This window comes from Triturus cristatus, chromosome 11 (assembly GCF_964204655.1).
Source record: "Triturus cristatus chromosome 11, aTriCri1.1, whole genome shotgun sequence".
In the NCBI taxonomy this organism is placed as follows: Eukaryota; Metazoa; Chordata; class Amphibia; order Caudata; family Salamandridae; genus Triturus; species Triturus cristatus.
In genome coordinates this window covers 346,403,137-346,428,191 of record NC_140594.1, presented here as the reverse complement: position 1 = coordinate 346,428,191, position 25,055 = coordinate 346,403,137, and the positions used below count along the sequence as shown (strand labels likewise).

Genomic DNA, 25,055 nt, shown 5'->3' with positions numbered 1-25,055 from the left:
TTAGGGTGGCTTGGGAAGGCACAACGTGAGTTCCTAGCCTCGGAGATCGAGGAGGATGAGATTAGGGCAGCAATTATGCAGCTTCAATGTGGCAAAGCACACGGCTCTGATGGCCTACTGGCCGATTTTCACAAGATGTACGTAGATTTTTTGGTCCCAAATCTTAAGCGCGTGTACGATGAGGCCAGGTAGGATGGAATTGTCCCTCAGAGTATAAGAGAAGTGACCATAGTCTCCTTACTTAAACCTGGAAAGCCAGGGGATAAATGTGAATCATATCGGCCATTATCCCTTATAAATTGTGATATCAAGATCTTCGCCAAGGTGCTTGCAAACAGACTAAATATCCTTATGGGGTTCCTAGTCCTTCCTGATCAGGCGGGGTTCAACCCTGGCCGCTCGTCTTCACATAATCTGCGCACCCTGAGGTGGGACATCCTCACTCGCCCTTTCTCACAAGGGGGCTTTGAAGCACCAGACATGAAACTATACTATATATGCTCTCAGGCACACTTCGCCACATACTGGTTCCACTCTCCACCGTACATGCCACACTTAGCTATCGAGCAGTGATACATGGATCCCAAGCCACTGGTGGGATTTCTCGTGCATAATCCCAAGGGCAGGGACGTGGATCCCACCACTGTAGACTGCACTAATGTGGCGTGGAGGGACATAGCCACTAGACTCGGTACGCTGAAGCTATACTCGCTAATACTACAACTCGCGCGGTCCCCTAGACCTCGAGCTAGTGGGAGAGGTTGCGTGCCAGCGAATGCTACGCGAGTTCAAAATGAACACGTTGGGTGATCTGTATGTTGGCGGTAGTTTTAAAACTAAAAAAACAATTCTTTTCTAACAATGAACCCACACCCATGGAGCTTTTCATGGTTGTGAGGCTCCGTCAGAGTGTTGAGGCCATTACTCCTGACTTCCCTCGCGATCCGCAAACACTGGTCCTGTTACACATAATACTACAGTGTACTTCTCCGTCTCATGTGGCCTCCATGCTATACTGCCACACAGAGGTGCTGGCGGTGCGCACTCCCACGGCTTCCAGGACTCGGTGGGAGGCGGAGTTAGGCTCACCCCTGCCGGCTAACCAGTAGATATATTGTTGTAAGCAGACAGAGAGCAAATTGGCCAATAGTCGCTTGAGGATAATACATTATAAATTTCTTCATTGTCTGTATTACACTACCACCAAGGTGCATAAGCTTCAACTCCGGATGGATGATTGCTGTGACAAGTGCAGGCGGGGTAATGCAGACTTCCTTCATTTGCCATGGGAATGCGATCCCATCATGGCATATTGGCGGCAAATCCTTGAAGCGCTTGGGGAAATGCTGGGGGTGTCATTACCGATTTCCCCCATTTTGGCTGTGCTGGGGTACATAGAAGAACTGGATGCCTCTAATAGCGAATGTGCTGCATTGGGGCTTTTGCTGGCAAAATAAAGGTGGCTTACTGGTGGGGGTGGGGTAGAGCACCCAAATTTAAGGTTTGGATCTAAGATCTCATAATGTGGCAGGAACAATCCTGCATATACGCCCGATCTCCTTCCTCAGGCCTCCAGGCCGAGAGGTGTATGGGATCCCCTCTGAATGTATGTATTAACACACACACCCTAGAGAGTGGTGGAGAGCACATGTGGTCGGGGAAAGACGGGGTCACCTAAGCAGGAAGAACATTGGAGGACATTTGGAACATGTCACCAACGAGTTGGGGGCCACCCTGCTGTGTGCGGCTGATTAAATTCTTTCTTTGTGAATGTCATGTACTTATTCAAATTCTTCGACTATATATGATATTGCTGATGCTGATGTTTTGCTTAGGTTTGTACTTTTAAAACGTCAATAAATAGACATAAAAAAAAAAAAATACACCTCTCCAAAAAAAAACAGACTCGTAAATGTCTTTTGTGTTCTAAATCTTGCAGTGACCGGTGACCAGAAGACCTGCAATAGAAATTTCCTTGTATTTGTGAAATGTTAATTTATTTGATTTAATCTTCTTACAGGACGGATTCGTTTAGGGGATTTGTTGATTATTGCTTGCAGAAAATACCTCAGGACAGGCCAACGTCAGCAGAGCTGCTACGGGTAAAATTACCTACTATTTTTGTTCTAATTGTGCATTTTTATTTAAGCTTCTTTTGCTTTTTATTCTAAAGTACCTATGCATGAATGAAACGTACATGATTTACAGGACTTTTCTTTTATGAAGAAAAAACACCTAGCCTCTACTGCGTCCACCATCACACACTGTTCACTTCTAACACTTTCCAACACACCTAGGGCTGTCAATTCAAAGTAGGTGTGATTTGGGTGGTTCTGAATAAAAATATGTTGTGTAAGATCTTGTTAACCTCTGAGCGAGGTCTCACCTCTCATTACTTCAAGAAAATGTTATCACTGCACATTGTGTTTGTCTGAAACAGCTTGCCAGAATATACTGTGCTTTGTATTCTTATCAAGAGCGGAGAAATATGAACTACAGTTGACCGCACTTGAGGTACTCCGTGTATGTCCATGGATCTTGAGGCTGCAGGCGAAGGGAGTGTAAACTCACAAGATATTTATAGACCTTTAGTGATACAAGGAAAACATTTCAAATGTATGCTCTAGTGCCTACGCCCTATATTGTATAAAAAAGTTAAGAATAGAATATACACTCTTTGTAAAAGTAAGCCAGCTATGTTGCTGTACTTTAGGGTTGTCTTTTTTGTATTGTTGTTCCATATCGTAGAATGGTGTTTTGTGTCATTGTGCAATGATATTCGGTTAGTGGTAGATTTGGTGCTGATGTGTTGATGATGATGCTCTCTGATGCTCTTTGTGTCTGATGATATGGCTCTCATATTCATAAAGCCTAGTCTTTTTCACTAGGAGCATGGTACAGAACTATTTATGGTCATGAAACCACCCTTGGTCTATAAAGAATTTGGAACTAGAGATTTCTTAACTTTAAATTGTTAGGTACTTAACCTGTTGAAGCACCAGTGACCTGAAGTCTAAAGCAGATCCACCAGTGATTTTATAGATTTTGATTGTTTAAATAGTGTGGGAGATTTGACGGTGTGGTGTGGTGCTCCTCAGCAGAAAGATTAGAGTACTTTGCAACATGCATTCTTTATTTTATTAGGAGGAAGTGACAGGTCATTTAATGCATATTCTTCCTGCAGTATCCTCAGCCAGAAGTCCCTCCAATTCATCATAATTCTCAACAGGGAGCAAAAAAGGGAAATCACCAACCCACCCTCCTCTCAAAAATCATCAATACAATAAAGACCTGGCTATGGGAGAGTTTCTTTAATATCACCTTCAGGCACTGCTTCCAACGTGAGTCTAACTTATTCTTCCCACTGTTTGGCGCCCTGTCCAATTTCCCGCAGTCCCAAACTCTCAAGTTAATACTTTCTTTTTTTTAAAAATGAGGGAAGAGAACAATCTCTGTCAATTGAGCCACCCAACCATGCATCCCCTCCCTCACAACATGTGAGTGAAGAACACTTACTGAAAAATAAGTGAAAAGAGTGAGAGGGCACCTCACGTATGCAACATATGGGAGGCTACCAGCAGGTTCTCGCCAGTATACCCACATATATCAACGGTTGCCCACTCACCGAAACAAAGAAAATAGTGTCCAAGAAAGACAGGCAAGGCAGAAAAAAAAAAACAACTGTCCCAAAACCATAAACCCCGTGATATGCAGAGAACAGTGTTCAATGCACTTTAAAATCGAGTTAAGACTCACTATTACGTTGCCCACTTTATTTGAAGATGTGAGCTTACTCGGGTTAAAAGCACTGCATGTTTCTAACCTTTACCAAGAAGGCCAACATGTTTCATTGCCAAATACATACGTTGTGGCAAATTCGTCAGGGCGTGGGGTTCAGTCACTCTCCTCTCTGGACAATGTTTATTAAATACGGGTTGGCTATCAAGACAAAAAGACAGTGATTCTATCTCAGTAAAAACCTGGTCAACCAGATAAAATCACACTCCAAGGCAATATATATCTTTTAGATTTCAAACCTATATAATTATCCGGTGTCGGCAGTGGGCTTTCATACCAGCCTGCACCAGAACAAAAGGGGCGTATACATCACTTTTACCCCTTTGTTTGCAAAAGCACTACCATTGCTTATCAGTTACACCTGTGGAAACAATATCATACATCAGCACTGCAATTGCTGTATACCTTTTCTCTTCGTCAAAAATGTACTGGCCATATCTCAGTACCATGGCTTTTCCAAATGTCGTTTTCATACACACTAACAATCGATAAGACCCTTATCCTTTCGAGGTATGCCTATCATCAACAGTGCTGGTTTGAAATTGACCATCTCCTTTTATTGCCCCGTGAACTTCCCACTTACACTGGACATTTCTCACATTCTGTTCTAATCCATTCACCTTAAGGGGACTAATACCGTCCCTTCAATGTTCCTTACATTCCAGTCCCTGTGTCCTCATGCACACTCTTACTGCACCAACAATCGTGTAAAGCGGCGTCTCGTCCCAGCTTCACAGCACGCCGGCAATCAGAGCAAACTTTATCCGTGGCTGTGCTGCACGCTGATGGCATGCGGACCATGTGACCACACGTTCCAGTGCAGCTCAGCTCGCTTTCCACACCACTACGGCGGCCATATTGGAACGTCTCCGTTTTTAAGTCTTTTCACAATTTACATGTGTCTAATGCTGTGGACTACTCATTAAACCCAACTCAACTATACCTGGTGTCACCATTTATATTCACTATATATGTCTGATGAAATTTGTCAAGCTGGCATATCCCAACGGAGGTCATTCCTACCTCCCTCTATTGCTTTCACCTATCTTCTCTGTAGTGTCCTGGGTTACCGCCATCAAGGATTTTATTAAAAAACCGGGATTCCTTATATCTTTATATATCATGTACTGCGTAAAGTTCTTATTCCACATACCAATGCTCTGGTAATGTTCCCATTTTTAATGACTCCGGGCACTCCAGAACCCACAATGCCTTGCAGTCCACACTCATATGTCATACTTTTATCTTGTTATATTATTCACATAAATGCAAGGCTGCTACTGTTCCAAAGTTCTTAAAGCTCATGCCAGCCTACCTTCATTGGTGTTCTGTACTGCTCATACATATCTCAACCCCCATAGCCGTCGGCATCTCGAGGGTTCTTCACTCACATGTTGTGAGGGAGGGGATGCATGGTTGAGTGGCTCAATTGACAGTGATTCTTCTCTTCCCTCTTTTTTTTAAAGAAAGTATTAACTTGTGAGTTTTGGACTGCGGGAAATTGGACGGGGCGCCAAACAGTGGGAAGAATAAGTCAGACCCACATTGGAAGCAGTGCCTGAAGGTGATATTAAAGACATTCTCCCATAGCCAGGTCTTTATTGTATTGATGATCCTCCAATTCATCAGACAAATGTTCATAAATTCCCCTATTGCCTGCTAGGCAAAGCTCTTGTGACTTTGGCAGCATGACTGCTACTTTCTATACAGTCACCACCCACACCTGTAGCATGCTTGCTTTATTTCGGTGAATCACAGCTGCCATTATTTAGTGGGACTCGGGATTTAACTAAGTATTTGACCTTTTGAGTTCTCACAGAGTTTTGTAGAGTTGCCGCTTCCTTGTAGGCCTACCACTCTACAGAACTCAAGAGGCATAACCATAAGAAACCATTCTTCTTCCTTTACACTTAGGAGTTTTAGGTCTTCTGTGAATGGTACCTACACTAGCACTGTTTTTGACTACACAGGCCTCTCTGATTTTTAATCTGACTAAACATGTGTTTGTTAGGGATCCTGTAAACGTTGAGGTTTTCATCAAGCCTGCATTGTTCAGGGGGTTTTGTATTGTATGTTTCAAATATTTGTTGATACAGTTAGTTGTTTATTTTCTTCCTTTTCATCCTGAGTTCCTGGAAGGTCTTGCCAGCGCTACTTTTGAAACGTTTGGTGCCTCTAGTTAATTGTATGGCACAGTGCAAAGTTCGCCCTGTGGCATCTGGCTCATTCTTGTCTACACTGTTCTGTCTACTTCTGTATAATCTGATTTTGAAAAGCAGCGCAAAAAAAGGTATACACACATTTTTCAAAGAAGAGGGCTTTGTTCAGAGGATATTTCATTTGTTCAGAGGATACTCAAACCACACAGCAGTTCCAGAGATTTGAGGCACTCTTTTTGTTTCAGATGCTTTCTATTTCACAGAGCCCTAAGAAGAGGAATGGCAATGAATGTTCATTGGTGGGTCAGCGTCTGTCACGTTTGGACACTGTTGCAAGCCTCCTTCTAAAGTTGCAGAATGCTAGTGAGGTGGATAACTCCCTGTGAACAACCAGAAGAAGGGTGGCAGGCACAAAATAACTCTTCAGAAGACGCCGGAGCCACGTAGTGTTGTAAAGAAAATTCCTTTATTAAAAAGGACCTTTGACTGCATCAGCTACCGATAAGTCCGAAGTAGAGCAGGCAACTGACAAAGAGCCAAAACTGCAGAACCTGGCCGGTAACCTGCTGCAGAACCTGGCCGGTACCCTGATGCAGTCAGGATTCCAGAATGGCAAGCGTAGAAAATAACAACAGACGTAACACTTATTGGCATAAGAACTTTACATGTTACTCTTCCCTGAGAGGAGAAATCACTACCACTTTTACTTCTCCAGTGGAGGAGCCCAGCTGTGTTCAGGAAAGCAGCAGATAATTTTGAGCTTGCTTCATATCACCATCTATCATGAGTGCAATGTGCTTATTAGGTCGCATCCCAGCATTTGCCTACATAAGAGGTGATCACTTTGGCTCTCTTATTGACTACAGTACTTTACCATGAGAAAAACCTTCTTCTTTCTAGCCATCCAGAGTACAGCTGTCTCATCATCTTAGACCTGTAGCGAAGGATCCTGAATTATTCAGTGCACACCAACGACAGGAAACTTGGGGTACAGGTTTGTCCTCTAAGTCACACTCCAATCCCTCCTTTTGTGCCACTTGGCTAAGGAATCAAAGTACTTGGATCCAATGGGTAGAAATGATTTTCACTCTGTTGCTTGGTGCTCTGTACCTGTAGTACTGCAGTCCACTAGACCAGCATTCCTAGCAATTTTTCAAACTGATGATTTAGCCACTGGCCACATCAAGTTGGGTACTACCATTCAAAATCGGTGCATGTCTTTTGCAGGCTTTGTGCACTCACTTGGATAGATTGGATTAGTTTGGGGTGAAAAGACTGAGAAACTACATAGAACATTTCAGCTGAGACAGCTGTAAGGCCTGGCCTGGCTTCTCCTGTGAGACACAGTTCCACATATTCATCTGTTTTGTTGTTGTAGCTTCTCTTTTGTTCCAGATCACATCAACCTCTTTAACAGTTGCAGCAGTACTTGTTCGTATGCAGCAGTAGCAAAGGTCTACTCTAACCACAAGAAATTGCTGGTTCCTCAATTCTCCATCCAGATCTTTTTAAGGGCTTTTCAACTGCTGATAGAATTGTATGTTCTTTTTTGTAAACGTGTGCAGGAAGTGTATCCTATACACTCACAAGACTGTGGGTTTGTGTTCAAAGTACTTCTGCTGCCAAAATCAGACATGGCCGTTGCTTACTTTTGAATTTATGCACAGGTTTACAAGAAACAAAATCGCTAGATGATTTTCTGTTGCTGATTCTGTAAGCACTGGAGTTGCTGGACTAGCCACTCTCCTTAGAGTATATTATCAGTGGTCCATTGTTCAGATTCATAATAATGCCATCTTTCGACCTGACCACTGCATTAGAAATGTTCACCAAAGTTATGACCTTGATGGCCTGGCCCCTAAGCAACCTAATTGGGTGCACCTCTTTTCATGGATAATTGACTGATCAAATGAAACTATTGTGTCACCGTTGCAGATTGCCTTCAGCTTACGTGAAACATTTGAGTCTCTCTAAATTTTGGAAACTTTTCTATTGTGCTGGATGTGCTATTCAAGCAGTGTACGTCTAAAAGGAAAATCTTAGTCTCTCTAGAAAGAGTAGACCATATCCTCAGGAGAATGGTTCTCTTCCAGTCAGAATTAAGGTAAAGAGCATTTTACCTAAGTAAACAAGAGGAGCTAAAGAAGACATTGAGGAAGAATTGCTGGTAATTCTTGGAATCAATTGGCCAGAAATACTTGGGGCAGCATACTAAATACTAATGGAATGTTAATATTTTTTCGGTTTTCATATTCAGCTCCCCACTCTTATAATTGTTATAAAAAAAAAACAATTGGGTTATTGTTATACACATTTTGTTTTAACATGATTCCTGTTACATTGTACACCTCTTCCTAGCATGGATATACCCCACTGTTGGCAAAGGCTTTGTCGAAACCTCCTACATATATTACATGCCTTCAGATCCTTTTTATTGCTAGTCATCCTACCGTCGTTTCACAAGGCAAAAAAGCTGAAGCAATTAAAGTCAAAGTAAGTTCACGAGGTTCCTCTACAGAAGTACAGCCATTACTTTGTTTAATGTCTGCTGTATAGGTTCTGATGCAAGAAGTGAGGTGAGGCATATTTATTCTCTTTGGTCTGGCAACAGTTTTTTGCCAAGATTTGTTTTGTTACACTCTTCGTGCCCTCCTCTTCACGAGCATGCCTTTTTGAATTCTTCTTGATGTTGAATGTGAGCAAAAATTAATCTTTGGAAAAACCTTTCACTTATGTATAATCTTCCTGCAGATTCCTCATTACCCAGCCAGCTCCCCTCTTTTGAGTGCATATGGTTAACAAGACTGAGTAGTGCTATATATGTAACTATTCTATCTGCCAGACAGATCACAGGGTGGCACTAGAGTAGCTTTGTCATTCGTTCTTTGTACTTTGGTAAACCTGGATGTGTTTGACAACTTCTTGCTGCTTTGGGTCTGTAGTGATGCCTCCTTCAATCATTTCCACATATTTGATCATATTATATTTAGGATTTGTGAGATTTTCTTTTTTTTGGGGGTGGGTGGTTAATATTGGTGCCATAAAGAAAGCACCTTCTGTAATTACTGAACTTGCAGGGTCAACCTAGTGTGCACAAAAATGCACACTGAATATGACAGAATTGAGTGAAAATCAATGGAAGAAAGAGGATGGTCATACATAACTATGCATTCATATTGCAAAGGGTTGTAAAGAACACTGGCAGCTCAGTGTCAATGTTGCAGTAACACATCAATCCTTCAGGTATTCTGGGCTTGATGTTTTGGCCCCGCAGGTTTCAGGATTTGTCAGGATGAGACCTCAGGCTCTTCTTTCTTAGACAAGTAATTTATTCATTTTATTCGACAAAGAATGTTGCTGAACATGCACTGGTATATAGATCGCATCAAATCACTAAATATGCGGGTCATCGAAGTTCAAAATTAAAGTAGTAAATCAGTAAAGGGTACACGTATGTGGCTGTACCTAAAGGTCGAATCGCTTCACTGTGGGTCTTTAAAGGCAACAGCTGGAGATTAGATGCTTTCTTGTGGCTCTATATTCATAGTCTGAAGTTCCCTGTAAACCACCACTACAGATAAATGCAGCCTTTTCCACAGTGGCTTGTGGAAGTTCCAGATAGGTAGAAAAGACCATCCCCAATACATTATGCAGTACTTCATGATTGTTGAAGGTAAGTCTGGAAGGTGACACTGGTCAAGCCACTGGTGTGGGACCCTTCCTCAGCAGCCAAGCCACTCCTTTTCCATTACTCCCCCAGGTGGTGACAGTGTTAAGGATGCAGCCAAAAATGTAATCGATATAGAATAGAAAGGTCTAACAATAAAATAAACCTTAACGTTGTAGCAACACAAATCACAGTAGAAAGGCAGATCAATCCATCTAGACTTAGATGGGTTGTTAATCTTGAACCATGGCTCTCTGAACCTGATGGACAGATGATGATGATAACTGGACAGAGGGTTCTCTGCCAGGGTGCAGGCGTGACTGGATGGTCTCATGGTAGATTGTTATGGGAGTTTGGGGGAAATTAGCTGCAAAAGTGTGGCATCAGCAGAGGTGAGCCGCAAATCTGTGTTGGGGTCCACCAGTATAAGGCACCAATAACCATTACTTCCTATGCGAGCAAGCCCACAGATCCAACAGTTAATCATTTCCTCACGCCTCCCCTTCTGTACTGTGCCCCCCCCAGGCTGCATCTCCTGCACATTAAAAAAGCTGGAAGGGCCATAGATAGAGAGGAAGGGGAAGTCCTCTTGTACACCAGATGAAACACTTGTCATGTTAATCGATATTTATATAGTATTGAATTGCAATTATGGACGCTGTCTCGTTTGAGTACCTTCACACAGTGATCACTGGGACTCCATCAAAGACTGTCATGAGTGGGCAAATCTGGCTCGAAGGGGATGACATGGGCTCTTGTGTCTGGACTCCCAGCAACAGAAAATGTTTACTCATTTCTGGGTTTCCACCCGGGATATGTTTTATAGCTGCCTCATTGTCTCCATATCCTTGGATGTGGACAAAACACACAGAAGAATGTACAAAGCATGCAAGTATCAAATAGATTTAAAAATATGATGCTGCGGGGAGGAGCCTAGCGCGCAACCAAGATGGCCGCGTAGGTGCGAGGCTCCCGAGGACCTCCGCGACCTCCTACAACTATCCTGAAAATATCCTGTCCTAGATGAGGGGACTGTGTTGGCGAGCCTGAGCTGAGGTGGCACCCGTTTTCCGCTTCCAAATCGGACCTCGGACACCGGCGTGAGCACCGATCGAGGTTTGCGGCCTTCTCCTCGCCGAACCCCGGATTTGAGCTGTGGGGCGATCCGGAGACAAAGTGAACAACAGCGGCGGGCAGGGCTTGGCGACTCGCGTACCCCGCACTTTCACTTTCGCTTTCGCACCCCCCTTGCTGTCTCTGCGAGGTTGGGACGCGGGGCTTCGTGTGTTGGTGTGGCCTCGCTGGGAGACCCTGCCTGCCCGCCGGCTGTGATCCACCCCGCAGATCTGAGGTGGCCCCCCCCCCCCGGAGCCCGTGAACCGGCTTGCCTGCCCTTCACGACGTGGCTGGTGCGACCGGGAGACTGGGACCATGGCCACGAAACAAGATGGTGACCGGGCAAAGATAAAATCGACCCGGCGTGGCGCAGTCCATCAGTCCAACAGCATGGACCGCTATACCCTCCAGAAGGGATCTCCCGAGGTGCCACGCAGGTCCCCTGAGGGCCCTACTGATGCTCCTGATCTGCCCACGGATCTGACTCTGCGGGATGTCATGGGCGCCATTGCCGAGATGAAGGCCTCGGTGGGCCAGCGTTTCGATACACTGGCGCAGAAGATCGACTCGGTCCTCGTGGATGTTGGCCTGGTAAGGGCCGATCTTTCCAAAACCAACGACCGAGTCGATTCTTTGGCCCACACCGCATCGGGCCTTACGACAGATGTGGCGGCCCTACAAACGGAGGTGCGCCGGCTTAGTCAGGCGAGTGCGCTGATGGATCGCCGCCTGGAGGACTCCGAGAGTCGGGCCCGGAGGAACAACATCCGCATCATCGGGGTGCCTGAGGGACGTGAGGAGGCGGCGGCGGACCTCTTCGTGGAAGACCTGATTGTTACCCATCTCCAGCCACGGGGGCTGAGTAAATTTTTCGCGGTGGAGAGGGCCCACAGGGTTCCCGGGGGAAGGCCCAAGGTCGGAGCCCCTCCGAGGCCTCTCATTGCCCGGATTTTCAATTTTCGGGACAGAGACGCTATCCTGCAATCCTCCAGACTACAGGGACCGGTTAGACTTGAAAATATGGACGTAAATTTTTATCCTGATTTCACCCCAGCGGTCCAGAAGCAGAGACTGAGCTTCCTCGGTGTCAAACGCCGTCTTCGGGATCTAAACCTCAAATACGCCATGCTTTTCCCAGCTAAGCTGCGAGTGGAGGTGGATGGTCGCACACACTTTTTTGATCGTCCCGAAGCGGCCGGGGACTGGCTGGATACTCTGTCTGGGGATCGGGATCGGGGGGGCGGGGGGGGGGGAGCGGTGGGGGGAGAGGGCTCGCCGGATCAGGTCTGAGGGACTAATATTAGGCCTCGCTCTGGACGAAATTGATGCCATTTTTGACCATGCGTCTGTTCGTGTAAGTTCCCCTCCTATGGAGGTTGTGTGGGGTCTCTTGGGGGTTCTCCCTCCTCCTCTGGGGGTCTAGTTAGTTTAACTATCTATGGGGCGACAGGCACACTGCACGTTGGGGGGGCTGTTTGGGCTCATGCAGGGGTGCAGGGAGGGGGGAGTTCTGTTGGGGTGGGTGGGCAGGGACGGGGTGTTGTTCGTTTTTATCACAAGGCAAACTTATTTTTGTGTTGGTTCTAAGGTGCTCCCGGGGGGACGAATGATGGCTTCTGTGTATGATGGGGGGTAGGGAATTAACTTTGTTGTCTTGGAACGTTAATGGACTGGGGGACAGGATCAAACGAGGTGTGGTCCTGCAGTTTTTGAAGCGACTCTCGCCCGATGTAGTCTTTCTGCAGGAGACACACCTTATTGGTAATTCCTTCTGTGCCATGAATCGGCGTGGCTACCGCCTAGTTGCCCACTCGGGCTTCACGTCAGGCTCAAGGGGTGTGGGCATCATGGTAAAGAACTCGCTCCCGTTGGAAATTGATGAGGTGCTCCACGATGATAGGGGACGTTACACTGTCTTGGTGGGGAGAATGGAGGGCAAAGTGGTTGTCTTTGTGTCAGTATACGTCCCACCGGGGCTGCAGTCGACCACCTTTGCAGACCTGGGGCGCCTCCTCCTTGGTCTTCCGGGGGGGCTTCTGGTGGTGGGGGGGGACTTTAATGCGGTGGTTTCTGGTACTGTGGATCGCCACCCCCCTAGGGACCTCCCCCGGGCACAGGCGTGGCTATCCGGCCTCTTGGATACACTGGGATTGGTGGACTGCTGGAGCTTAAAACATCCCACGCAGCTGCAGTACACTTTCCACTCTGGGGCCCATGGTAGTCTCTCACGGCTTGATTATGTCCTTGTCCCGGCGGCCTATGTCGGGAGGGTGGGAGAGGTGCGCCATTTGGCACGGGGTATCTCAGATCACTCCCCGCTCCTGTTACATTTCGATGTCTTTCCGAGGGGTGAGGGTAGGGTAGTCCCAATCAATTCCTGGTACCTGCGCGACCCCACCATTCGCGCTGACTTGATTAAATCCCTGCAGCGATATTTTGATGAGAATGTAGGGTCCGTGCCTTCGGCTATCTCCCTGTGGGAGGCCTTCAAGACAGTTCTCAGAGGGGAGGCCCTATCCCTTATTTCTCACGCCCGGAGGCGCGAGCGGGAGGAGGTGACCCGGGTGGAGGCTGAAATAGCCGAATTGGAGGGTAATCTAGAAGGTGGGGTGACGGATGCTGCACTACATGTCCTCCAACTCAAGCAGGCGGCCTATAGGGCCCTCGTCACGGAGGCGGCCAGGGGCCTCAGTAGAGAGCAACAGGGGCGACTGTATGATGTGGGTGATAAGGCTGGTAAACTGATAGCGTGGCTGGACAAAAAGGAGAGAGCGAATCGTGTGGTCCCACTGATTGAGAAAACGGATGGTGTGTGTGTCACTGAGCCAGAAGAAATTGTCTCCTGTTTCGCGGATTATTTCCGCGAGGTGTATTCCCCGGTCTCTTCCTGCTCTGAAGAGGATTCCCGTGCCCTGCTCAGGGATATCGCGCTGCCGTCCCTTTCCGGGGAGGACAGGGTGTCGCTGGACGCCGCTCCCACCTCCGACGAAATCGCCCTCGCCATACGTTCGGTCGCTTCTGGCAAGGCCATGGGCCCGAATGGTATCCCTATCGAGTTGTACAAGTTGCGACCGGATACACTGGCGCCCCACCTCCGTGCAATGTTCCTGGCGGCCCACTCGCTGGGCTCCCTCCCGCTGGACCAGCGTCTGGCTACAATCGTGGTGATCCACAAGGAGGGGAGACCTCGGGACCGGGTTACATCCTATCGGCCTATCTCGCTACTGAATGCGGAGCCCAAAATTCTCGCCAAGGTACTGGCCAATCGGCTGGTCGGCGTGGTGGGCGATCTGGTTCATCAGGACCAGTCCGGCTTTCTTCCCCATCGCAACACAGCCCTGAACCTGCGGCGTTTGCATGGGGTGCTCGCACGTGTCCCATTCATACGGGAACCGGCCATCTTGGCGTCCTTAGACGCCACCATGGCGTTTGATACGCTTGAGTGGCCATACATCTGGGCGATGCTTGCGAAGTTTGGATTTGGCCCAGGGTTCATCAGTTGGGTCAAATTGTTGTATTCGGGCCCATTGGCGCAGGTGGTGGTGAACGGAAGAGTATCGGCCCCGTTCGAGCTGGGCCGGGGCACGCGACAGGGTTGCCCCTTGTCGCCGCTCCTGTTTGCGCTTGCCTTGGAGCCCCTGGCGGAGTGGCTGCGGTGGCATCCTTCTATCCGTGGTCTCCGTTGGACCCCCGAGTATGAGGACCGCGTGTCCCTATACGCTGATGACATCCTTTTGTACCTCGCCTCCCCACGTAAATCACTAATAGTACTGGTTGATGTTTTACATTCATTCGGTCGCAACTCCGGCCTTGTCATCAACTGGGCTAAATCATGTGTGTATGTGCTCTCTGGGGAGGCTCCCATCCTCCCGCGGGGCTGTCCGATCCAGATCGCCTCGCGGGGGTTCAGGTACCTGGGTGTCTTCATTACTCTGGACCTGGAGGCCCGCTACGAACGGAACTTGCTTCCCCCCCTCCAGCGCCTGAAGGAGGACGTCGCGCGCTGGCGGCGCCTGCCGCTTTCGCCGCTCGGCCGGGCGGCATTGTTCAAGATGATGTCGTTGCCACGCTTCCTGTACGCTTTGCAGAACACTATGGACTTAGTCCCGGCGCGCTACTTCCGTGAGGTGGAGAGTCTGCAACGCCGCCTGTTCTGGGACGGGAGGCTGCGTATTGCCCTGGCGAAGTTGACGCTCCCATGGTATGACGGGGGGATTGCCCTCCCGGATATTAAACGGTACTATTGGGCCTCCCAGCTAGCTGCAATTAACCATGGCCTATACGGGCCCGCCTTAAACCCGGCATTTGAAATGGACAAGATGCTACTGCCAGGTGGCGACTACAATCGAGCGCTCTATTCTAGCACGCCCGACGCTCGTCTGACGGGCCCCACGCGTGTCATGGTGCGAGTGTGGCATGCGGCCAATGCAGCTATGGGGTGGAAGGACCGTTTGACCCGGGCGTCACCGCTATACGCGTCTGAGCGGTTGGGCTTCCTGTGGACCTCGAAGGGCTTCGAGAAGTGGGACATAATAGGCATCAGCAGAGTGGGGGATCTCTGGACGAGGGGAGGATTTAAAACGTTCGAGATGCTGCAGACGGAATTTCAGTTGCAGGGCAGTGAGTACTTTCGGTATTTGCAGGTCCGTCATGCACTGGGCTCCGTCTTCCCGGACGTTGCCTCCATCCCGGAGTATTCCCCCCTGGAGGATAGAGTGCTGGATGGACACGTCCCGGACAGCACGATCTCACTGATCTACAAAAAACTGATCAACGACCGCTCGGGCTTGCTGACTGCCCTTCGTGAGGCTTGGGTTGCCGACGGGCTGGAGTTGGACGACGAGGACTGGACCTCCGCGGTGGCCTCCCCGAAGGAGGTGGCCATACCGGCTCGCCTTCGCTTCGTCCAGCTCAAGATACTCCACCGGGTCTACATGACGGGGCCAAAGCTTCTGCGTATAGGCTATGCTGAAGATGGGTTGTGTAAGCGTGGGTGTGGTGCTTTGGGGACCTTTCTGCATATCTTGTGGGAATGTCCGGAGGTGGAGCGATTCTGGCGTGGTGTGCAGGAGGTCCTGCGAGTGGTTACGAATGTGGCGCTGCTGCCTGAAGCGAGGAGATGCCTGTTGAATGTGTGGGAACCGACTGATTACTCGGCGCCGCAGACGTGGTGGGTGACTCTGGGATATATGATAGCCAAGCGTGATATTGCTCAGCTGTGGGGATCCCAGAGGCCCCCGACGGTATCGGCCTGGAAAGAACACATGGACTGGTGCATGTTTCGAGAAAAGGTGGTGTATGTGGCGAGGGGTAAGCCTGGGACATGGGTGAAAGTGTGGGGCCCCTGGAACGCCTACCGCGGGGGTATCTGTGCACCACCGTTGCTGCCTGATACCTCGCCAGCCCCGTCCCCTTAGCCGACTCCTTCCCCCGGTACTGGGCATTGGGTTCCCCCAGTCCTCGCTCTGTTCTCTTCCCCCTCTTTAGACTCCTGTGGATAGTTGGGATCCCCCCTCTAGGGGAGCACGTGCTGCTATTTCCGATTGTGGGTTGCCTTGTGGGTGTGGTTTTTCTTGTTTTTCGTAATTTAAAATGAAACCGTATAGTGGGGTCTGGCTGATGTGGCTTATGACGTTGTTACCTCCTGAGCATGCTCCTCTGCAACGCCACGTGTTTTATAAATGTATGTCTTATGCTCCTATCATTACTAGCGGCCGGCCGGAAGGTTGTAGGCCCATACTTGTATATTCTTGAGACTTGTAATAAACGGTTTAAAAAAAAAAAAAAAAATATGATGCTGCAAAACTATTACAGGTATATTAACAGCAGAGTTAATAAAGAATTATGTGATCACAACATATCATGTTAATGAGCATTGTCTGCATACATCTAAATTGGAAAGAGTTGTTTTTTTGTACTTTATTTGCATTTATGTAGTGCTTACTACCCCTGGCGAGACATTGAAGTGCTTTTTCTGAAATGGGCTACATTGCACGTGTATATGTTCAAACGAAGGTGTGACACAAGAATGGTCCTGCAACATTCCACAAAGCCTTTTCATTGAGGACTGTAGCAATTGATTGTTTTCTACCCTCCCCACCACTGCTCTTTGTGAAGTAGTTACAGTCGCTCCAATCCTTTCTTGTATGCAGTGGCCCAACATCTTGTGGTTCGTTAAGTCCTAGGTTGATGACAAATTAAGTATGAGTGGCACTCACTCTAGGGGTTGCTACTGCCTTCCTTCTATCTGTAAAGCTGTGATGTTTTTCCTTTGCAAGCCTAAAGCATACTAGTGATCACCCTTTAAGTTATGGAGTTCTTTATAAGTGTAAACTTCGTTTGTGACTCATATACACTACCTTTCTGTAGCACAAAAAGTCTTGGGATCTGCGGCGAGTTTCTTCAAGTAGGTGGTTATTATTGCATATTACTAGGTTTTGTTTGGAGGTTTCCATTTAGGATTAGCCAATCGAGGTGAAACATGTTTTCATCAGTTTTTATTTTATCTTTCTGTTCTTGCTTAATGTGGAGCTGTCACTTAAAATTTGTGAGCATTGTTTGAGTGAAAAGCCCCCGATAGCTCATCTGTTTTGATAAAGGTATAGGAAGGAGTCCAGGACAGTCTGTACTATATGTAATGCTGAAGCATCTGGAGTTACTTGATATATGGGTAAGAATCTATTTAGCTCTCTGTCTGGGGACTGGATGAATAGAAGGCATGAATTGTAACTAAAGAATAAATTGATACGATTTGGAGGGTCAAACATAGTGGCTACTTGTTTTTCTGTTTTATATCATGGCTAGGCCCAGTACATGGCCAGCCTTATGAGTTGGAGCATTGGAGTGTAAGTTAAACCCAAGTGGAATCATATTCTTGTTTCTCTGATCTAAGCTGTCAACCTAAAGATTAAACATTTGACGGAATAGAGCCAGCTTGAAGGATTCTAAAAAGGGTTTGATGAATATGTGTGCGATGATCATGCTGTCACTGGGTAGGTGATCAAATGCTGTGCGATCCCTGTAACTGATTTGGGCCTACTTGGATTTTCTGTGCTCCAATGTGGACTTGGGAAATCAGCTCTTTCTGAGGTATTATGAGTGCAGAAAAGTATGTCTCCGTGAATCTCAATGGGTTGAATTTGTGTTCCTCAATCATATAATTTCTAAAATGGTATTAATGAGGCTGGCTATATATATATTTTTTACACTTTAGTTTTTGATAAACTTGGGCAAACATTGCAGCACAAAAAAGAAGTTTAGCATTGACTGCATGTCTGACTTATCACAAAGAGAAAGTCAGTATACAAATAGCATTAGTACAAAGCTGCAAAACCTTTCATAATGCAGAGTAACAATCCGGTTGGTGATAAGAGAGGCATGTTTACTAGCAGGACATTTGAGTATTGCATAACATTTAGTAGCTTCATTACAATAGACTGTGTCATGGCTCCAGTTGTGTATTGTGGCTGAGGGCCCTTCATCCAGGCCAGAACATCTCTACAGTTAGCAAGCAGTAGTAACAGGGTGGCCAATATTCTTCAAAATGCTCTAGAAAGGCCACCGGGGGTGTTCGACCTAGTGCACATCTCATGATTTCGTGTAACCTTACCCCAGTATCAGTATATTCCCATGCAGTGTGTAGAAAATCAACACAATCATAGTGACATCAGTTACTCTCCAAGTTCACAGAGAGGTCGTATTTGGTTAGTGACACCGGGGTGTGGTATTTTCTGTTAATAAATTTAAAGTGCAGAAAGGTGTGATGATAGTTACTCAAAATCTACCTAACTTGTTCACAACAGAATTTCTATCTCTTGCCCTCCAACACTATGCCAAGTTCTTTTCCCCATAGCGTTTTGGCCAATAGGGATGTGCCCTCACTTGGACAATCATGTCTCATACAGCTGGGATACCCATGACTTTTTTATTGTTTGATGTCCACAGCTTTGTCATGGGAATATATTCCACGGATTCCTGAAGGAAGAAGGGAAAATGCTGCCTTGGCTGCTAGTCAAAATTGAAAGTCCTACAGCTGTTGCCTTAAACTGTTCCAGTATAATAGGAATTCCATTTGAGGGGAGAACATGGCGTCTGCCCATTGAGCAGCCTTGCGTGTCCGTATCTCTTTTCTCTTACCGCGTTACTGCAGCTTGATGTCACCCGGATAATCCTCTCTGCTCTTTTCCCCACTGAAGCCGTGGAGTAATCACCGACAATCTTCGACCATTGGAGACGCATAGAGGGGGTGCTCCCTGCCCGCCCTGCTTCCTGCGCTGGTGCACGGCCGCCCTGGAGTTGAGGCGCGGCCGCAGAGCGGCGGCCTGTGGACTCCTCCGGGTCAGCAGCTGCAGCGCCAGCATCGGGCGCTTCTTTGGTGTTGCGAGTGACGGCGCTGTGCGTACGGGCAGCGCTGAGGATACGCTGTTGGCTCCGGTTTCCCACATTGCTCCCCATATCGTGGAGCCCTCAATTTCACCTGTAAAGGACAACGCTCAAGTTGAACAGGCCCCTCCATTACAGTCAAGACGGTGAGGGGGTAAGTCAAGGTCTTCAGAAAAACTAGGTAACCTTGCCGATAAGTTAAAAGGAAAAGAAAAAAAAGGTAAGAAAGTCAAAGAGCGCGACTGGAAGTAAAAAGGGGCAAATTAAGGAAAAGGGGGAAGTGAGGTGGGAGCCCCAAGACCAGTTAGTGGGATAGCAAGTTTATGGAGCCATAACTACAACAAACAGCCCTGGTATCCCTAATATCTCTAGCCTGCCCAGCGATAATTTTGCCTTTTAAATTTACCAGGTTAAAGGCAGGAGTATAAAAAGGGGGAAAAACAAGATTTCATCTAACAAAGTGAAGGTCACCCCCTCATTAAGGTCTTTCTTTAGGGTGCAGCCAGAGGTCTTACTCATTACAAAGCAGGGAGCAGAGCATAAATACAGTGACGTTACCTGCCTATCTGAGCACCTGGGCTCTATAGACACAGCGCAGGTTGGGATGCAGTCTATAGGAGCATCAGCGGCGGAGTCTGAGCTACTTATCACTGCCACTGTCACCGACGCGGATACTGCCACGGAAATTACTACTGCCTCTGCCATTGTAACAGCCACCGTCACCGCCACCCCCACTAGTCAAAGTATGAACGGGGGTGGGTCAGAATCAGGATTGGGCTCCCAAGAGCAGTTTAGACTCCCCTCACACTCAATGAAAGCCCTATTTACTTCCCTAAAAGAAGATATTAAGCAAGGATTTGCAGTATCAGCTGCCAACCAAGGGGAGATTAGGAACTCCTGTAAGATCCCAGAAAAGAAAGTAGACCTCTTAAATGCTAGAACTGAATCTCTTGAGTATTCGGTTGCGTGAAAGAATGGAAACGCTGGAAAACAATTCCCGCAGGAACAATCTCCGCGTTTTGAATATTCCAGATTGGGAAGAGGGCTCAGATTTAAGAGATTTCATTGTAAATTTGCTTAAAGAAGTTCTGCCACTCGACGATTCGGTGGAGTCCCTGATAAAGAACATACAAAGAATTCATAGGGACCGCTTCCGCTTAAATCGAAGTAAGACAAAGCCAAGGAAGATTCTTACCAATTTCCTTACCTACGCCGTGAAAGAAAAAATCTTAAATTTGGCATTAAAGATGAAAACATTGAGAAGCAAGGATTTCTCTTTTAAAGAAGGTTCAGATTTGTAAAGAGATACACTAGAAAGACAGTGGGAGCTCGGGAGAAGAATGGACAATTTTAAGAAGATTGGTGCCACGGTGCAACTCAAATTCCCAGCCTTTTTGAAGGTCATGCATAATAATAAACTGCATAACATCAGGTCCATTCAGTAGGCAGATGAATTGCTGGACAGTTTTAGCAAAGGGCCCCCTTAAGCCATTTATTCACCAAGAGATTCTTTTTTTTTTTTTGTAGGTATAGGAAGTTGAAGTTGTTGTGAATAGCCTATGACTCGTTACAATAAAGGAGAAGGTGGGAAGTTATATAAAAAAGGGGGGAAAAAAGGGAGCAAGGGGAAAAGGGTAAGTATAGAGGGAAAGGAAAAAATAAAAAAAACAAAGGGGAAGAGAGAAGGGAAAAGAAAAGGGGAAAAAAAAGGAATATATATAAACATGTATTTCGACTTGTCATAAACATGTATTTTAATGTATGACGTAGGACATAATTCCTTTTTGTCCTCACGAGTGGGTAACACATAGGTGTAATTAAGGTAGAGGAGGACGAGATTACGGACACCATATCTGGACAACAACTAGTCCAGTTAAATGGGGGTAGGGTTCTCCAAGGGGGGGTTGGGAGGTGGGTAGGGGAGCACAGGGGAATAAAAAATAAAAATACCTCATTCGTCTTACTTCTTTGAGGCTGTTTTGATCGGATAGTTTTAGTTAGACTAGGATTAACTGGTGGGATAAAGTCAAGGTGTTATTGCTGTCTGGTATTAAGGAGGGCGGAGTATCCACTTAAATGAATACTTTCCAGATATTGTCCTGGAATGTGAATGGCTTGAGGGAGGGGGAGGGGGGGAGAAGACGCAGAAAAAAAATCCTACAATATTTAAGAGATTCCCCAGCCCAAGTCTTGGTAATTCAGGAGATTCACCTCTTGAAGTAGAAACAAAAGAAATGTTAAGATCACAGAAGTGGGTGGATTCTTTCGGCTGCACTGACCAGACGGCTAATATTAGAGGGGTGTGGATTATTTTTTAAAAGCTAGCTAAAGCTCAGATTTTACAATACAAGGCCGACCCAAGGGGGAGATGGCTGATCTTGAAGGTCACCGTCAGACGGTTTCTCTTTATATTAGTTGGCTATTATGGCCTGAATCAGGATGACCCCTCTAACCTCCAAACTATTTTCTCGCACCTTTTGGACTTCCCTGAGTCGGTGATATGGGCAGGAGACTTTAATATCTTTCTTGATCCCAAGTTGGATAAACCTAACAGCAGAGCAGTTGCCCCTTCGAGATCTAGGGTATCCCTTTTGGCAATAATGTCCCAATTGGGCCTTAGCGATATCTGGAGAGGTAACAGATGGGAGTATCTTATAGAAATTTTAAGTACAAACATAAGTCATGAATTGACTATATTCTGATTAGTCATAATGTTAGAGACAGAGTAAAGGACATAATATACCTGCCATCGCATTTGTCGGACCACTCTAGTATTCTATTGACTCTACAATGCCTACAGACCCAACAGGCCAGGCCGTGGTCTTTTGACCGCACTCTGTTACTTAAAGAGGATGAAACAAGCTTTCTCTCCAGGGAAACAAACCAATTTTTGGAGCCCAAATTGGGAACTGCCGATATCACTACTGTATGGGACACTCTCAAGGCTTTTTTGAGGGGTATAATTACCAATAGGGCAAGTTATAGATGTAAGAAATACAGAGAAGAGATCACAGTCTTGGAGGAAGAAATGAGGAAAGTGGAGGCAAAATTAAACATCCAAGAGGGAATCGGTCAGAAGGAAGATCTGGAAGTAAGTAGGTAGTTGAAGGAGCAAATGGAGAGTGTTCTCCAGGAGCGGCTTATGCGCAGATGGGAGGCAAGCAAGATGGCCCACTTTGAGTATGGGGAAGGAGCTGGAAAATTATTAGCTTGGAAAATTAAAGCAGTTCAGCTCCGGAACCACATAAAGGAGATCTCGGCAGGTGATGGGGGACCCTCCACTTCTTCAGACGAAGGGATTAGAGAGGTCTTCCTGGATTATTTCCAGGAGATATGTAAAGAGACCTCCACAGAAGATAAACTCAAGTCGAGATCATGGTTGGAGAATATTATTTTAACACCGATTAGCTCCGACCAACAATTAGATCTGGGACAGCCCATCACACAGGAGGAAGTGAGGAAGGCATTGGCGTGTGGAAAAAGGGGTAAAGCGGCTGGCCCGGATGGGCTCCCAACTGAATTATATAGATCACTCGTGGAGTGTATAATTCCAACATTAACCCATCTTTTCAATAAAATCTTCACGGACGGAGTCAGTCCACAGGCAACATGGAATGATGCTACTGTAGTCCTCATCTTGAATCCGGGTAAAAACCCCTCCTTTCGCTTTTGAATGCCGATTACAAAATCTTCACAACCATCTTGGCAACTAGATTGGGGGAGGTGGCTAGGGACATTCTCCACCCCGATCAAAAGGGGTTTGTGAAAGCGAGACAGTTAGCAGACCTCACCCATGACCTGGTCGGCTCAATAGACATCGCCTCCACTCATTCACTCCCCCTCGCAGCCTTGACCATGGATGCCACCAAGGCTTTCGATAGAGTAAATTGGACTTACCTATCGGAAGTCAGGGAGAAATTTAATTTGGGTGCAAAGTTTTGCCGAGCCATACAGCTGATATACAAATCCCCATCGGCTAAGCCTCTGGTTAATGGTTGCCTTACAAAGTCATTTGATATAACCAGAGGAACTCGACAGGGTTGCCCTCTCTGCCCCCTGTTCTTCGATATGTATATCGAACCATTTGCACAGAAACTTAGAGATAACCCTGACATTGAATCTTTTAGACACAGGGATTGGGAGAGAAGGGTAGCGCTGTATGCGGATGACATTTTGATGCTGTCAGCAGACCTAGACAGAACTCTCCCGGCAGTAATTAAACTGGCGGAGGAGTTTGGCCAGGTTTCTGGATACGAGGTAAACGCTGGTGAGACAGAAGTCATGACCTGGAACATCCCGCATACTGTATCAGACAAACTGCAGTATGCGCTACCTCGGGGCTACAATTACCCAAGATAATAACAAACTGGCAGATACCAACTTAGCGCGAGTCTTCCGCGATTGTCATAAACAAATGAAGTCATGGGTGCACCTCCCCATATCCATTCTGGGGAGGGTTAATTTAGTTAAAATGTCTATATTACCTAAGGCCACCTTCCTTTTCAATACAGTTCCTCTCCATTTTGACAAGCGCACTATATAAAAATTCCAATGAGAAATAAATTCCTTTATCTGGCTATATAGATCTACCAGAATAGCATGGAAGAAACGAAGGCATAGGAGAGCTTGCGCTACCTGATCTGCAATACTATGCTTGGGCATTTCAACTTACTCTCGGATGTTATTAAAAATGCCGAGTGACATAGGGAGAGGAGCTATGTTTCTGGCTATGTTGAAAGGGGCGGGGCTACCAGAAGAAGGTTTTATGTTTAAATTTGGAGATCAGAAATTTTTCAAAAAAATCAAACTTAAGGTCCTGCAGGGCTTTGCCAGAATATGGGTAACGCTAAGAAAGGTGACAGGACTCAGCTATTTCTCCAAATTAGCACCACTTTGGGACTCACCAGGTTCCCCAGAATGCCTTCGGGCTAGGCTGGCGATCCCACTTAGAGACGCTGGATTAAAAGTATGGGGAGATCTGGTCAGCAATGAAACATTTATTTCATGGGAAGATCTAAAGTAGAGAGTGGGTAGTGGCCTCTCAAGATTTAAATATATCCAGTTACAGAGTTGGGCACAGTCCCAGTTCAGAAATAAAAAAAAAACATTGGTGAGGGAAACCGCTTAGAGCAACAGCTAGTGGGAAGGCCAGTAGGTAAAAAGGAGGTCTCATATTGGTATTGGGCCATAGAAGAGGAGGTGGGTGGAGAATTCAAGCTGGCTGATGAGCTGTGGAGTGAATTGTTGCTCAATGACAGTGTGATCATCTATGGCAGGAATCTTTCAAAATCCTCTTTAGCACAGTTAAACCAGCATGGTTGAGGAGAAATCACTTATTCACGGTTCATCGAGCATACCTATTCCCTCTCAGGCTATTAAGAATTGTCAAAGGCTCTCAAATCAGCTGTATAAAATGCGGGTTGGTAGAAGCCTCGGACTCATGTGTTTAGAGACTGTCCCCTCATTGAGGCATTCTGGGAAGATATACGGAGAACAATGGAGAGTATCCTGGGAGTACCAATTCAAACGAACTTAAAGCTAATACTTTTTGGTTTAAATAGCCAGATACTAGGACCAGCTAGATTTATTTTATTTTACTCAATTTTACTGGCAGGAAGACAAATTTGCAAACAATGGGTAGACCCTGCCCCTCCCAAACACTCAGATTGGGTGCATTCTCTATCTGAAACATGTAAGATGGACATGGCCAGAGTGTGTAGTAGGAAAAGGATTGCATACTGGGACTTGCTGCTGCAGTGGAGGTGAAATCCTCCACTACCCCCCCCCCCCCCCTTTTTTTTTCTTTCAGGTCCAATGATTATGCCAATTGGACACTCCTTGGATTGAGCTGAATATTCCCATGGGTTACGGGGCACCAAGAGAGCCCACATGGTCTTCCGAGATCAATTTGGAGTGATACCTAATCTCCCTAT

General features: G+C 46.6%; 1 protein-coding gene across 7 annotated transcripts in view; it reads left to right on the top strand.

Moving 5' to 3' along the window:
• Window positions 1–25,055, top strand: part of TAOK3 (TAO kinase 3) — a 1,246,906-nt gene that overhangs the window by 687,247 nt on the left and 534,604 nt on the right. For all 7 annotated transcript variants that reach the window (XM_085636070.1, XM_085636074.1, XM_085636076.1 and 4 more), the window contains one exon: window positions 2,021–2,102. In XM_085636070.1, coding sequence (XP_085492196.1) covers window positions 2,021–2,102 — 82 coding nt within the window. The remainder of the gene's footprint in view (window positions 1–2,020; window positions 2,103–25,055) is intronic.